Raw genomic sequence first — 16,927 nt, forward strand, 5'->3', positions numbered from 1 at the left:
GATGTAAAGCAGGCCACAGGACACCTACCCCGGCACAGGCCCTCAATCAGTGGCAGCTGCCACTGACATTGTTATTATTATTATGACCCTGCCCTATAGTAAAATGGAAAAGAACAAGGTCTTACTGCCAAACTGATCTGGGTTCAAATCCCAGCTCCACCTCCCACTAACTACCTGACCATGGACAACCAACATCAGATCTCTGAATGCTACTTTCTCCATGAACACAATGGCAATCATCAAGCAGTATGTATGTAAGACCCAGGACCTTATGCAGATGGAATAGGAGACAATGTGAAAAGCCTTCAGAGGCCGGGCGCGGTGGCTCACGCCTGTAATCCCAGCACTTTGGGAGGCTGAGGCGGGTGGATCACGAGGTCAAGAGATCGAGACCATCCTGGTCAACATGGTGAAACCCCGTCTCTACTAAAATTACAAAAAAATTAGCTGGGCATGGTGGCGCGTGCCTGTAATCCCAGCTACTCAGGAGGCTGAGGCAGGAGAATTGCCTGAACCCAGGAGGCAGAGGTTGCGGTGAGCCGAGATCGCGCCATTGCACTCCAGCCTGGGTAACAAGAGCGAAATTCCGTCTCCAAAAAAAAAAAGAAAAAAAAAAAAGAAAGCCTTCAGAACTGGCAAATTGCAGCTACTTTCCTTTCCTTACTGCCATTCTAGTAAGTGAGTCTCCTCTCCTCGACGCAGCTGGGAACCTCAGGAATGCAGAGCTGGGCTTATGCTTCCCATCTAGTAACCTAGAAAGTGGCCCTCTTCCCAAAAACACCCAGAGTTCTTTGCAGGAGCTTCCTGACCACGCCCAGAGGTCTCAGTTTCCCCATCTGTGAATGGGGGCGATGCACTTGTTGCACTGGGCTGTTGTGAGAGTGAAAAGCTCACCAAGTCAAGCACCCAGCATTAGGTGTCACAAGAGGGTGGCCTTCACCCCATTTCTGCAGCAGGCAGAATGAACCTGAACCCAATTCTCCCACCTCCAGCTGAGAGGAGGGGTCCCTGCACCCCAATCTGACCCCACCCAGAGTACTGAGACCCATCTGTACCTTCTCGATGACCCGGTCCCCCCCAAAGCGTGTGACAAACTCAGCAGGAGAAGCCACGGTAAAGTCTCTGTGCAGGTCCAGCTTCTTGTGTTCCCGTCCCCTCTTCACCAGGTGGAGTCCCGACATGCTCGGCCTGCAGAGTAAGAATGAGGGACAGATGTGCACGAGGGAAGAAGCCCGGGAGCCTCAGGGAGGAGGGAGGACTCAGAGCTCAGCACCTGTAAAACCAGTGGAGCAGAAGAGCCGAAGCGCACCGGACCCCCTGCTTTGTACTTGCTGTCCAGAGCCCCTGAAGCAATTTACAAGGAGGCTCAAGGGCAGGAAGCACCTTTTCTTTTTTTTTTGAGATGGGATCTCATTCTGTCACCCAGGCTGGTATGCAGTGGTGCAATCGCGGCTCACTGCAGCCTCGACCTCCTTAAGTAGCTGGGACCACAGAAGCACACCACCAAGCCTAGCTATTTTTAAATATTTTTGTAGAGATGGGGTCTCACTGTGTTGCCCAGGCTGGTCTTAACTCTTGACGTCAAGTGACATCAAAGCCTCTCAAAGAATTGGGATTACAGGCGTAAGCCACTGTACCCGGTTGAAAGCACCTTAAGAGGCCAGCTAAGGCCAGCACACCAACTAGAAGGAGCAGTCTCTCTACCTGTCCCAAGGTGAATGTTTGGATTTTTAATCCTAAGTTAATTTTTACTTTACATGCCCATCATGTAGGAGTCCAAACAATACTAAAAAACTTATAACAAGGGTGAGAGTTTTATGATCAGGGAAGAAGTCCAGACATTCTCATCATTCAGACTTGTTACATGGTTTTAATATCTTTCATGTACTTTTCTGCATTTTTATTTCAGAAGTTTTTTAATTTTATTTTTTGTAGAGACAGGGGTCTCACTTTGTTGCCCAGGCTGGTCTTGAACTGGCTTCCAGCGATCCTCCCAACTCGGCCTTCCAAAACACTGGGATTACAGGCATGGGCCACCACGCCCAGCCCACACAATTTCTTTGGAAAACCGAAAACAGTTTTTTAAATGTTTAACAAACAAAACAGGCTTCTTGCCCTGTCCTTCCACACCAGAGGAAATTGATGCTGATGTTTTCCCGCAATTACACAACTCCATAGTGCTACAGAACATGTGTGTACAATGTTGTGAGTCATCCACGTGGGAGAGCATCTATGGCCTTCCCCTCCTGAGAGATGTGAATTCAGTTCTCTCACACAGCCACCCCATTGGCTCACCTCCACCAGCTGGTCAATACCATAGAAGGCTACTGTAATTTGGCAGACTGGGTACTCAGTGTTTTACTAGTTCGTGATCATTATTCACATATGAGAGCTGCAGTGTACCAGATTTTAGTTCCTTTCTTTTTGCCTTTTCCTGGAGTTAGTGATTTTTTTCCTTCACTCACCCCACTCCTCCTAATAGATTCCCAATACACATAAGATAATTGATCAGGCCACATGTGGTGGCCCATACCTGTAATTCCAGCACTTTGGGAGGCCAGAGCGGAAGGATTGCTTGAGCCTAGGAGTTCGAGACCAGCCTGGGGACATAGCAAGACCCCATCTCATTTAAAAAAAAAAAAACGTAATTGATCAGTTCTGTGTTTTTTCCACTGGTGACATCTCTCCTGGAGGCCTCTGTTCTCCTTTCATCAGTAATGGCTGTCCTCTAGGCCCCTACATCACCATCGTTTTGGGGTTTCCCTTGGCTGACATCCCTGGAATTCCCTTTGCCTTTCCTTGGGGTTGGATTCCCAATTTGGAGGACTGGACAGCGCATCTCTCTTGGTAGACTCCCTTTTTTTTCTGGGGCATATCCTCCAGTAGTTTCATCTACTTAACAAGATGGTAAAATGGCAGGGTGCATGGCAATGATGCCCTCAATTTCCCTGCCCTGTTCCTGGCTGGGCTTCCTCATCACCATCGCCCTGGAGATTCCCTTTGAGTCTATGTTGCATCTCCTGTGTCTTGTCTCCTGTGTGTTGCTCTTCCTTGGTTTACCCTCTGGTTTCAGTGGAAGACATCCTCAAGTAGCTTTCTAAGAAAGGCTATTCAGGCCATACATGGTGAATCATGCCTATAATCCCAGCACTTTGGAAAGTTGAGGAGGAAGAATCTCTTGAACCCAGGAGGTGGATGTTGCAGTGAGTCAAGATCATGCCACTGCACTCCAGCCTGGGCAACAGAGTCAGACTCCATCTCAAAAAAAAATTTTTTTTTTAATTAGCTGGGCATGGTGGCACCTGCCTGTAGTCCTAGCTACTCAGGAGGCTAAGGTAGGAGGATTGCTTGAGCCCAGGAGGTCCAGGCTGCAGTGAGCTAGGATTGCACCATTGCACTTCAGCCTTTCTCCTGCCCTCACATTCAACCTTACCACTTGTCTGTGTATGAAATGCTAGGAAAGGCCAGGCACGGTGGCTCATGCCTGTAATCCCAGCACTTTGGGAGGCTGAGGTGGGTAGATCATTTGAGGTCAGGAGTTTGAGACCAACCCGGCCAACATAGTAAACCCTATCTCTACTAAAAATACAAAAACTAGCTGGGCACGGTGCCGAGCATCTGTAACTCCAGCTACTTGGGATACTGAACCAGGAGAATTGCTTGAACCCGGGACATGAAGGTTGCCGTGAGCCGAGATTGCATCACTGCACTCCAGCCTGGGAGACAGAGCAAGACTCTATCTAAAAAAAAAAAAAAAAAAAAAAAAAAATTCCAGGAAGCAAAACCTTCAGAATTTCAGAAGCCTTGTGCCATTGTGTTGTGGCTTCCAAAGGCTGCTAGAACAAGAGTAATTCTGATCCTTGATCCTTTGTAGGGGACCTGTTTTTTCATATTCAGATGCTTACAGGAGATTCCCTCTGTCCCCAGAACTCTGCAAGTTCACAGTGATGGGCTCAGGTGTGTGTCTGCTTCCACCAATGAGGCTGCACATCTCTCAGGCCTTCTCAACCTGGAAACTCTTATACTGGGAATTTGTCTTCAAATACTTCCTTGATAGGCTGAACACGGTGGCTCACACCTGTGATCCCAGCACTTTTGGAGGCTGAGGTAGGCAGATCACTTGAGGTCAGGAGTTCAAGACCAGCTTGGCCAACATGGTGAAACCCTGTCTCTACTAAAATCACAAAAATTAGCCAGGCGTGTGTGTAATCCCAGCTACTCGGGAAGCCGAGGAGAATCACTTGAACCCAGGAGGCGGAGGTTCCAGTGAGCCGAGATTGCACCACTGCACTCCAGCCTGGGCAATAGACTCCGTCTCAAAAACCAACAGCAACAACAACAAAAATACTTCCTTGATGATGTCCTTGCCTCTTTTTTCTCTATTCTTTTGCCAAGTCCTCTTATTTGGATGTTGAAATTCCTACACTGGCCTACTGCTTTAAGTATTTTTCCCCTCTCCTATTCTCTCTCTTACTCTACTCTCTGGTTGATTTTCTCAGCCTCATCTTCCGACCAATCAGTGGAGTTCTTTATTTCTGCTCTCATGTTTTGAATGTCTACGAGCTTGTTTCTGGCCTGCAAATGTTGCCTTTGTTACAGCATCCTCTTCCTGAGAGAGCGACATCCTGTCTGACCTCAGCGAGGATATTAATTAGAGCTTTTTAAAGTTCTCTTCTCCAGTGTGGTTTCTGTTTCTTCCAAGTTTCCTGCATCTGTTGGTTTGGACCTTGACTTCCATGTGAGAAACTGAACCTCAGGGCTGGACACGGTGGCTCACGCCTGTAATCTCAACACTTCGGGAGGCCGAGGAAGATGAATCACCTGAGGTCAGGAGTTCAAGACCAGCCTGGCCAAGATGGCAAAACCTTGTCTCTACTAAAAATACAAAAAATTAGCCAGGCATGATGGCGCCCACCTATAATCCCCACTACTCAGAAGGCTGAGGCAGGAGAGAATCGCTTGAACCTGGGAGGCGGAGGTTGCAGTGAGCTGAGATTGCATCATTGCACTCCAGCCTGGCTAACAAGAGCAAAACTCCATCTCAGAAAAAAAAAAGAAAAGAAACATAAACTGGACCCAAAAATTAGGGACGCCTTGGTTCCACCCTTGTGACTACAAGTGAGAAGAGAATCTCTGAGACTGTGGTGGACATGGTTGACCCTGAGCTCAATGTAGGGTTAGGTGGGAAGGGCTGTGTGTTGGGAATCCCCAGAGTCAGTATCTTCAGTGTCTTTCTCTCTTGCTGGCCAGATTCCCCAGGGAGAAGTTTTCCAGTCTTCTGCCTGGACAGTAAAGGTCAGCCAGCAGCCCCAGGGCGGTGGGAGTGGGGCGATGGGGAAGGTCTGAGCATTCAGTGCCTATACAGACCCTTACATTTTGATATGGGATACAGACCCCATGCCCTCAACTGTGCCTGTCCTTCCCCTATCCCAAGACCCTCTACATGTCCCTTTGAACTGCCTGCCTTCTGTTGGGGTCGAAGTGGACAGCCCCCGCACAGGAGACAGGGGAGGGGATCTGGGAGTCTCCCACCCAGTCCTTCTCATTTTGGTACCCTCCTCACCCCTCAGCTCCAGAGGCATCCCTTGCTACCAGCCACCATGCCTTTTGGGGGTTCTGTGGTGCAGATGGGCAGGGGTCCCCAACTTTCCTCACTGCTTAAGCCTTAAGCCAGTGACCACTCATTCATCTACTTTCCAGCTTCTAAACGGGTGATGCTAGGCTGAGCACAGTGGCTCACGCCTGTAATCCCAGCACTTTGGGAGGCCAAGACGGGCTGATCACAGTGGCTCACGCCTGTAATCCCAGCACTTTGGGAGGCCAAGACGGGCTGATCACTTAAGGTCAAGAGTTCGAGACCAGTTTGGCCAACATGTTGAAACCCCATTCCAACTAAAAAAATACAAAAAGTAGCTACACATGGTGACACATGCTTGTAGTCCTAGCTACTTGGGAGGCTGAGGTACAAGAATCACTTGAACCCAGGAGGCAGAGGTTGCAGTGAGCTGAGATCACACCACTGTACTCCAGCCTAGGTGTGTGTTTATGTGTATATATATATATATATATTTTTTTTTAAAAATAAGTAGAAGATTGATGCTAATCTCTCCTTCTGCTCTTCCAGGCTAGACAGATGGGTTTGCTACTGCTGTTGTTTGCTGGAGTTTTGATAGGAGCCGAATCAGGTGTGCACATTCAGCTGACTCTCTTAAGCTGGCAGTGGGATAGCCAGGCTGGGATCCATTTACCAGGAATGAGGTCAGAGGTGAACCACCCAGAGGTATGTCTAGCAACTGGGTCATCAAGCATCTTCAGAGTGCTGGGCTGAGGGGTTCAGAGGTACAAAAGGTGGGGTTAGAAACTGACTAACCTCAAACACCACCACCAGCATGCCACCATCTACTGTCTAGACAGTGAAGAGCAAAGTCAGAAGCAAAGAAGTAGACAGCAAAGAGGAATTCCATTTTACAGACGGGAAACCGAGGCCCAGCCAGGCAAAGGGGATCACTTGGCAAGTCTTCTCACCACACTAGGCCTTCCCTTTCATGGGACATGGAAGAAATAGTGGGTGCTGTACAAGCCTATGATCAATACAGCTCTCCATAAGAAAAGCCTTCTATTAGACCATAGTCTGTTACATGGCTGTAATCCCAGCTACTCGGGAGGCTGAGGCACAAGAATCACTTGAACCCAGGAGGTGGAGGTTGTAGTGAGCCAAGATCATGCCACTGCACTTCAGCCTAGGCAACAGAGTGAAACTCTACCCACACCCCCACAAAAAGGAGAATTTTATTTATTTACAAAAAGAGTCAGATGCAACCCAAGGGACATCATTTGCAGACAGATCCCTGATCTAGGGGAAAAAATGCTGAAATATTAACAGCCATTATCTGTTTGCTATGTTTTAAAAAAATTTCTGCATGATGTGTTATTTTCAAAAGGAAAAAAGCTATTAATTTTTTAACAGGAACACCCAAAGCTACAGCCATTCCAGTATCCCTTGGGCAAAGAACTCAGTTTCCCCATCTGTAAAATGGGGATAATAACACGTACTTCATTCATAAGCCAAGACATAGAAATAAAGGGTAAATAAGGTTCTGAGGATGAAATAAGTCAAGACCTAGAGAGTAAAAGATGGTGTTGGTGCGCAGTAAGTGCTATATTATCACTCAGTGCAGTGATGCAGAGATACTGCTGATCTCCTAACCTAACCAGGAAGAGCAGCAGGCCGCTCGTCTGCTCCAGGCTCCATGAAGCCCACGGCCCGCTCCCTACCCATCCACGCTCCCCATTCTTTTTTTGTACACATTTAGGGGGTACAAGTGCTGTTTTGTTACAGGGATATATTATGTAGTGATGAAGTGTGGACTTGTAGTGTAACCATCGCTCTAATAGTATACCTGGTATCCACCAGGCAGCATTTCATCCCACTCTTCCCACCCTCCCGACCCTTCCAAGTCTCCACTGTTTATTGTTCCATACTCTACATCCAAGTGTACACACTATTTAGCTCTCACAGTGAGAACATGCGGTATTTGACTTTCTGAGTTATTTCATTTAAGATGATGGCCTCAGCCGGGTGCCGTGGTTCACACCTATAATCCCAGCACTTTGGGAGGCTGAGGCAAGTGGACTGCTTGAACCCAGGAGTTGGAGACCAGCCTGAGCAACATGGCAAAACCCCATTCCTAACAAAAATTCAAAAATTAGGCAGTCTCATAAGCTTTAATTATTTAATAAAATAATAAAATTAAATAAAAAAACGAATGTCCTCCAGTTCCATCCATGTTGCTGCAAAAGACATGATGTCATTCTTTTTTGTGGCACAGTAGTATTCCCTGGTGTGTGTGTATATATATGTACATGTACACACACACATATATACGTATCTATACATACACACACATAGATACGTGTATATATGTACATGTAATATGAATTATTTCTATATACATACATATATAGAAATAGATACATGTACATACATGCACATACACACACACATACACACACACATACACACACACACAAACACACGGGAATACTACTGAGCCACTAAAAAATTACATATACATATATATACACCAACTTTTCTTTATCTAATCATCTGTTGATGGACACTTAGGTAGATTCCATATCTTTGCTACTGTGAATAGTGCTGTAATAACTATACAAGTGCAGGTTTTTTTTGATATAATGATTTATCTTATTTTTTATTTTTTTTATTTTTTGAGATGGAGTCCCGTTCTGTCGCCCAGACTGGAGTGCAGTGGCATGATCTCGGCTCACTGCAACCTCCACCTCCCAGGTTCAAGCAACTCTCCCGCCTCAGCCTCCCAAGCAAGTAGGATTACAGGTGCCCGACACCATGTCCAGCTAATTTTTGTATTTTTAGTAGAGACGGGGTTTCACCATGTTGGCCAGGCCGGTATCAAACTCCTGACCTCAAGTGATCCACTTACCTCAGCCTCCCAAAGTGCTGGGATTACAGGCATGAGCCACCACGCCCAGCCTCCATGCTAACTTTATTGTTTTCAAGCAATCATGTTAAGATTCTCCCAATGAAAAGAGAATCTGACCTAGCGATTTCTTTTCCTTCATGTACATACCCAGCAGTGGGATTGCTGGTGAGACTGGCAGATCTATTTTTAGTTCCTTGAGAACTCTCCAAACTATTTTCTATAAAGGTTTACTAATTGGCATTCCCACCCACAGCTGCACTCTTCATTCTGTCCACGACCTTCCCTGACTGGCTGGCTTGATCCTTCAGCTTCAGAAAGTCTGAAACATCCCATTTGTACACACACAAACATTAAAACGCTAGCAATCTGACCTAAAGTACAACAATGAAAAACTTCATTTTGTGGCCTAGGGGACAAAAAAAACATTCTTGGCCACCATATTGATTTCAAAACTGGTGACAGAGCCCCTCCATCAGGCAGGCCACAAGCCCATTACTGCTGGCTAGGCAAGCGAACACATAAAGCTGCCGGACTCAGTCTCCAGGCAAGTGGCTATTTTAATTCTTTTTGACAAAGCTGGAAGCCAGCCAACACTGGCTGTAGCGGGCTGACCTTCAGCCAGCATTTGCTCCCACTGAAGGAGGATCATCCTAAGTGCCACGCTTTGTCCAGTGGGAAGCTTTGTCCTTATACAGCAGGGCAAGGGTGAGAGCTGAAATGTTTCAAGGTGACTTTGGAAATGACTTCAGGTACAATCAACAACAGAGGTGTCAGTCAAACACCAAATACAGTCAGCTGCTGGAGCACAAGACCAGGCAGAATAGTATTCAGAATGGAGGAAATAAACATTCTCGAATTGCCCACCATGGACTGGGTACAGGGGGCTTCTCAGTGAATCTCCACGGCCCTATATGGAGGAGGCTGTCATCTCCAGGTCACGATGAGGAAACCGAGGTTCAGAGAAGACCATTTACCTCCAGTTACACAGCTGGCAAGTGGCAGAGCCCTGTTTCTAATCCACCTCTATCTGACCTCAGAATCTAACTTCAAGGCAGAAAGACAATCTGAGACAAATGGAAGCACCTCTATTAATTGGACTTTTAATACATGTATTACACATATGGCCTCTTATATTGTCTTGCAAATAAGAGGCAAACAGGTATAATGCTGAGTTCTTTTTTTTTTTTTTTTTTTTTCTGAGTCTAGCTCTGTCACCCAGGCTGGAGTGAAGTGGCACCATCTCAGGCTCACTGCAACCTCTGCCTCCCAGGTTCGAGCAATTCTCCTGCCTCAGCCTCCCGACTAGCTGGGACTATAGGCACCCGCCACCATGCCCAGCTAATTTTTATATATTTAGTATAAATTTTATATATTTAGGTTTCACCACATTGGCCAGGCTGGTCTTGAACTCCTGACCTCAGGTGATCTGCCTACCTCGGCCTCCCAAAGTGCTGGGATTATAGGCATGAGCCACCACATCTGCCTGTGAGTTCTTAAATTTTGCTCCCCAGGAAAATTTGGGGGGAAATTTTGCTTCCCAGGGAGCAATACCTGGAGATATTTTTGGTTGTCACAACTTGGGGGACGTGCTGCTGGCATCTAGTGGGTGGAGACCAGAGATGCTGCTCAATGCCCTACAATGCACAGGACAGCCCCAAGAGTCAACAGAGCCGCAGTTTAGAAATGCTCGTAGACTGCAGCCATCCTCCTAGGTTTCGAAGCCAGAATCTACTACTTATAACCTGTAGAATCCTGGGTAAGTTACTTCAGCACTCTGTGCCTCAGTTTCCTCACAGGTTGAAATTAACAGCTTCTCCCTGGGCCTAGCCAAAGAAAATAGCTTGCAACACTTTAGCTTCCATGTGCCTCCACAGGATAGCCCAGGGGCGGGCCCTTAGGCTAGGGTTCTGGCATTAACCAGAGCTTCAATTCCTTCCCCTCTCTTTTCTTCTATAAAATAGAGATGGTAACAGCTACTGGCACTGCTGAGAGCTGATTCTGAGCCAGGCAATGCTGTAGCTACTTACTTCCAAACAAGAAAGCAAGAAAGAACACTGTGTAGCCCAGTAAAGGCTGATATCATTCAAACAGCACAACACCACACTCTCCGGAAATAGACCCTTGGAAATTTCTCATGCCACCTGCCCCATCAGTACCTCCTGGGATGACCACTTTGGCTAGGCCAGGGGTGGGTGGGCAAACTAGGACCCATGGGCCAAATCCAGTCTGCTACCTTTTTTTGTATCTCCCACAAGCTGAGTGTTTTTTAACTTTTAAAAATTGTTTTGTGTTTTCTTTTGTTTGTTTTGAGACGGAGTCTCCTTCTGTCGCCCAGGCTGGAGTGCAGTGGCAAGATCTCGGCTCACTGCAACCTCCACGTCCCAGGTTCAAGCAATTCTCCTGCCTCAGCCTCCAGAGTAGCTGGGACTGCAGGTGTATGCCATGATGCCCTGCTAATTTTTGTATTATTATTTTTTTGAGATGGAGTTTCGCTCTTGTTGCCATGGCTGGAGTGCAGTGGTGTAATGATAGTTCACTGCAGCCTCAGACTCCTGGATTCAAGCAATCCTCCCACTTCAGCCTCCTGAGTAGCTGGGACTACAGGTGTACACCACCATGCCCAACTAATTGTTTCATTTTCGTAGAGAAGGGGTTTCGTCATGTTTCCCAGGCTGGTCTCAAACTCCTCAAGCAACCCTCCTGTCTTGGCCTCCTAAAGTGCTAGGACTATAGACATGAGCCGCCATGCCCAACCAACATTTTTAAATCACCAAAAACAAATAAAAATAATCCTGTTTTATGACACATGAAAGTTATATGAACTTTCAATTTCCCCATCCATAAATAATGTCTGATTGAAACACAGCTGGGCCTATTCAATTACGTAACTATGGCTGCTAGTGCAGGAAACAGCAGAGTTGAGTAGTTATAACAGAGACCACATGGCCACAAAGCCAGAAATATTTACTGTCTGGCTGTTTACAACAGCAGTCTGCTGACCCCGAGCTAGGCACGAGTTTTCAACCCTGACATGAAGAACTTTACAAGAGTCTGATGTCGGAGTCCCACCAGCATCTCTAGGGGGCAGAGGTGGGGGTCTCAGGCATCTCTAGGGGATAGAGGTGGTGGTCCCAGACATCTGGATTTTTCAAAATCCCCCCACCAGGAAATTCTAATGTGCAGCCAAGAGTGAAAACCCTGATAGATGTACAGCCAATAATATTTGCATGCAGGCAGCTGGCCTTTCAGACAGAATTGCATGGCAGTGAAATGAGATTCATTAAAAAAACTTCTGCCTCCTCATCCCCAACTTTATTTCAAGCCCTTCTGTACTCTGATCCACACTCTCTTCTCTCCTCTCTGAACTCTGACCCCATTCACATGCCAAGGAAAATCAGGCATCATTTGCAACCTCACCTACTCAGGAGTTCTGGCTTCTTAGATGGCCCACGCCTTCAGGACAAGATCCCAAATGCCTCCCAACTCCAGAGGGCTCTTTCACAACTGAACTCTGTCTTTACTTATTAGTTTGTGTCAATGTTCGTGCTGACCCAGGGCAGTACTCAAGACCAGCAACTTCCACAGAGTCTTAATGAACCAAGAACGAGCCGGGCCTGGTGGCTCACGCCTGTAATCCCAGCCCTTTGAGAGGCTGAGTAGTGAGGATTGCTTAGCTCAAGAGTTTCAGATCAGCCTAGGAAACATGGCAAAACCACATCTCTCCAAAAAATACAAAAATTAGCTGGGTGTGGTTGTGCATGCCTGTGGTCCCACTACTCGAAGGCTGAGGTGGGAGGACTGCTTGAGCCTGGGGGTTGAGGCTATAATGAGCCATGATCATGCCACTGTACTCCAGTCTGGGCAACAGAGCAAGAACCTGTCTCAAATAATAATAATAATAATAACAACAACTCTAGAAAGGCCTATGAGGGGTAGTCCCTTAGACAGATGGGGAAACAGAGGTTCCAAGGCTTGATTGATGGTACCTACTCCAGAAGATTGCACAGCTCGGTGGTAAAGTTGGATGGTCCAAATCCATCTTTTTAGCAAGTCTAACTTTAAGCTGAGAGAGGAATGATGTAGTCCCCCAACATGGCATGTCCATATTACTATAAATAGGGGACCCCTATGTCCTGGACTTGCTGGGACAATTCCAAATTCTTGTGAGTTTTGTAGTGGTTTGTGAAATGGGTACAACAGCCTCCTCTCTGTGCCCCACAGTGGTATTCTGAGGATGGCATGAGGCCATACCTACAAAGCACTTGGCCTGGCATACTGAAAGCACCCCATGAATGGTAGTAGCCATGAATGATGGGTAGTGGGTTGCACCCATCAGTCTTGAATTGGAGTTACTGAGAAGACATCTGGCTTCCCCAGTGGATCCCAAGTTCCTAGAGGACAGAGGTCATGGTTCCCAAACATGTGTGCGACCCTTTCTGCTACCAGATGCAGGCCTTATGCATGGGAGGTGTGATGGATGTTTATGGACCAGGTAAACATACCCTAAGGAAATAAAGGATGGTTGCAGAGATTCAGCTACAAGGGTATTCCTCACTATGCTGTTGATAATAGCAAACAAAAAAAAAAAAAAAGAGAAACAGTCTGAATATCTGTTACAGAATTTTCTGCATGATTCAAGTTTATAAATTCTTCCTACTTAAAGGAGATTACTTATACTGTTTAAGAGACAGGGTCTCGCTGTTGCCCAGGCTGGAGTGCAGTAGCACAATCATTGCTCACTATAGCCTTAATCTCCTAAGCTCAAGCAATCCTCGTGCCTTAGTCTTTCGAGTAGCTAAAATGCCAGGCATGCACCACCATGCTCAGTTAATTTTTTTTTTTTTTTTTTTTTTAGTAGAAATGGGAGTCTCACTATGTTGCCCAAGCTGGTCTCGAACTCCTGAGTTCAAGCAGTCCTCCTGCCTTGGCCACCCAAAGTGCTGGGATTATAGGCATGAGCCACCACACCTGGCCACATTTTTTTTTCAGAGATGGGGTCTTGCTATGTTGCCCAGACTAGAGTGCACTGGCAATTCACAGGAATGATCACAGCACAGTGCAGCCTCCAAATCCTGGGCAAAAGCGTCCTCCCTCCTTAGCCTCCTGAGTATTTGGGACTATAGGCTTGCACCACCCTGCCTGGCTAGGATTATTCATACATTTTAAGGTGCACCCATTTAAAGGAACACTATGAATCCAGTAAAAGTATGTTGTAGGCAGTGATTGGCAAACATTTTCTGTCAAGGGTCAGACAGTAAATACTTTAGATATTACCGGTCAATCTCCGTCCTACCACTCAAATCCTCCAGTGAGGTACAAAAGCAGTCATAAACTAGGCATAAATCACAAATCAATGAGCATGGCTGCATTCCAATAAAACTTTATTTGTACACACTGAAATTTGAATTTCAGGTAATCTTCACATGTCACAAAACAATCTTCTTTTGATTTTTTTTTCAATCACTTAAACATGAAAAACCATTCTCTGCTTGCAGGCCATACCAAAACAGGCAGCAGGTCATAGTTTGCCGAGCCCGTGGTAGAAGAATACTTAACGTTGAGTGAAAAAGTGAGTTACAGAGGTCGGGCACGGTGGCTCATACCTGTAATCCCAGCACTCTGGGAGGCCGAGGAGGGCAGGTCATCTGAGGTCAGGAGTTCTAGACCAGCTTGATCAATATGGTGAAACCCCAGTTTTTAGTCTCTACTAAAAATACAAAAATTAGCTGAGCATGGTGGCACGCATCTGTAATCCCAGCTACTCAGGAGGCTGAGGCAGGAGAATCGATTGAACCCAGGAGGCAAAGGTTGCAGTGAGCTGAGATTGTGCCACTGCACTCCAACCTGGGCAACAGAGGGAGACCCTGTCTCAAAAGAAAAAAACAATGAGTTACAGAATTTTCTGCATGATTCAAGTTTATAAATTAAAACATATCTGCACTAGAAAAAAAAAGCTGAAGAATATACAACTGTAAACAAAGATAATGGAGTGGAATTATGGGTGATTTTTGTTCCTCTTTTTTGCTTATCTATAATTTTCTGAATTGTCAACAACAGACATAACATCACTTTGGTAATTTTTTTAAGTGCAGTAAAATGAAGACCAAAAAGAAAACAAACAAAACCAAGTTGATAGAGCTACAAAGCGCTCAGGCACTGAGATGCCTACGCTAATCTCTAAATAAATGACCCTAAATGAGATGCCTGCTCAAGTTCACGTCGATTCGCCACGGCTTCAGCTTCAAAAAGACCTGCCTTCCACAACCATCACCCTTCTGGAGGCAAAGGAGAGAAAGTGGGGCAGGGATGCCCCTGCCAACGGGCTGATCTTTAGGCACCTGTGTGCTCCGGAGCGCCCTCCTCCAAGCAACGTCACCCCCAAGTCCAGCCTCCTTCCTCCCCTCCCGCCAAGGCCAGCTAGAGTTTCCAAGGCGGGCACCATTTCCCAGCAGCCAAACTCAAAACCCTTGTTTCTTTGGGTGGGGGTGAAGGTAAAGGGGGTGGTGCTAAGAGGACATACAGCTTGACTTCAGGGGGAGGGAAGACTGCATAAGTTTGTAAAAGGTGACGGTCATTCCAAATGCAGGCTTACTTACTTTACTTCGCGATCAGGGAAACAGACCTTGCACTTAGCAGGACTCATGTTGACCACCCCGCCGGCCAATCCCACCAGGCTCCCGCAGGGGTGCAGAGCGAGCACCCCTTAACTGCCTGAAGCCGACTCGAGGCCCGGGACCCAGTAGGATAGCCAGGCCGCGACCAGGAGGCCGAGATGCTGTCCTAGAGCGCCGCGGGCGGGGTTCTGCAGCAGCCGGCGGGCGCCCAACTTCGCGCTGCGCTTGCTCCATCCCGAAATGCGCCCTGCGCGCAAGTATCCCGGGCCGACGCGCCCGCCCATGCCCCGCCCATGCCCCGCCCCCACGCCGACCCCGCCCCAGGAGGGCCCCGCCTTCCGGACAGAGCCTCGTCCCCGGCCTGGCCTATCGAGGACCCGCCGCTGACCTTGGGCAGCCAAAGAGAGCTGCGGAGATTTTTTTTTTTTTTTTTTAAACCTCTCTTCTGCTTTGCTCTCCAGCTCCCCGACTGCAGAAGAGCTCTAGGGTGGCACACCCCTACATACTGGCAGCAATTGCTATGCTGGAATACATACACGATAGGGAAGCGGTGGAAACAACGGGAAATTTAAAATGTGAGGCAGAGGTCGCCACTGTGCTCGTTAAAAGTCCCTTTTGTCAAGTCAGCTTTTATTTTCCAAACTCCTGTATTTGCTCATCTTTTCACCTCCACTCCCAGGGACAGGTGGCTGCGCGATCACCCAGTGTGCTTCTAGAGGCATTTTGCACCACCTGGGTCCACTACTAAAGCGAGTGCCTCCAGGACAGGGAAGACCCCAGCAGCCCGGTGATCCGAAATAAACTCGTGGTAAGACTAACATTTACTAAGTGCTCCTTTGTTCCTCTGTGTCACTTAATCCTCCTGGCAATCTTATTGTTTTTAATGCCCATAATACAGATGAGGAAACTGAGGCCCAGAGATGCATGTTATCTGAAGTGCCAGAACCCAGGGTCTTAAATGCAGACAAACTGCAAACTGATTCAAGTTAGAATAAATGAATGAGGCCAGGCCTCGCGGCTCATGCCTGTAATCCCAGCACTTTGGGAGGCTGAGGCAGGCAGATCACTTGAGGTCAGGAGTTTGAGACCAGTCTGGCCAACATGGTGACACCCTGTCTCTACTAAAAGTACAAAAATTAGCCGGGCGTGGTGTGCACACCTATAGTCCCAGCTACTTGGGAGGCTGAGGTGAGAGAATCACTTGAAGCCGTGAGGCGGAGGTTGAAGTGAGCCGAGATGGTGCCACTGCACTCTAACCTGGATGACAGAGTGAGACTCCATCTCAAAAAATAAAAAACAAACGAATGAATGCTACTTTAAGCAATATTATAATAAATACAAAGAACCAAAACACTTCCTAGAAGACACCGCAGTAATAATAAAGGTATCCTACTTTGATACCAAACAAACCAAAAAGAATGTAAATGCCGGCAAGTAAATTCCCTTCCCGGGTAATCACTCTGTGGTTCTCCCGGTGTACCCATTAATTAAATTTGTGTACCTTTTCTCCAACTAATCTGCCTTTTACAAGTTAATTTTTCAGCAAAACTTCAGAGGGCAAAGCAGAAGTTTTTCCCTTGGTCCCTAAAATCATTATGCATTCTAGGCATGTAACAAAATTTTACATGTATTCTATAAATGTGTAAAAATATAATGTATCGGAATCATGAAAACAGGCTGGGCATGGTGGCTCATGCCTGTAATCTCAGTATTTTGGGTGGCTGAGGTGGGCAGATCACTTGAGGTCAGGAGTTCAAGACCAGCTTGGCCAACATGGTGAAACTCTGTCTCTACTAAAACTACAAAAAGTAGCTGGGTGTGGTGGTGGGCACCTGAAGTCCCAGCTACTCT

The 16,927-nt window shown here is 46.9% G+C and overlaps 1 protein-coding gene across 6 annotated transcripts in view; it reads right to left on the reverse strand.

Moving 5' to 3' along the window:
- Positions 1-16,927, reverse strand: part of ACACB (acetyl-CoA carboxylase beta) — a 159,301-nt gene that overhangs the window by 104,953 nt on the left and 37,421 nt on the right. For 5 of the 6 annotated variants that reach the window (XM_064379874.1, XM_012469122.2, XM_064379873.1 and 2 more), the window contains exon 3: positions 1,056-1,188. In XM_064379874.1, coding sequence (XP_064235944.1) covers positions 1,056-1,188 — 133 coding nt within the window. Of the gene's footprint in view, positions 1-1,055; positions 1,189-15,058; positions 15,321-16,927 lie in introns of those variants that run through there. The other variant, XM_064379876.1, reaches the window with a different exon arrangement.

This window comes from Aotus nancymaae, unplaced genomic scaffold (assembly GCF_030222135.1).
Source record: "Aotus nancymaae isolate 86718 unplaced genomic scaffold, 86718_ANA_hifiasm-v0.15.2.pri h1tg000021l, whole genome shotgun sequence".
Classification (NCBI taxonomy): Eukaryota; Metazoa; Chordata; class Mammalia; order Primates; family Aotidae; genus Aotus; species Aotus nancymaae.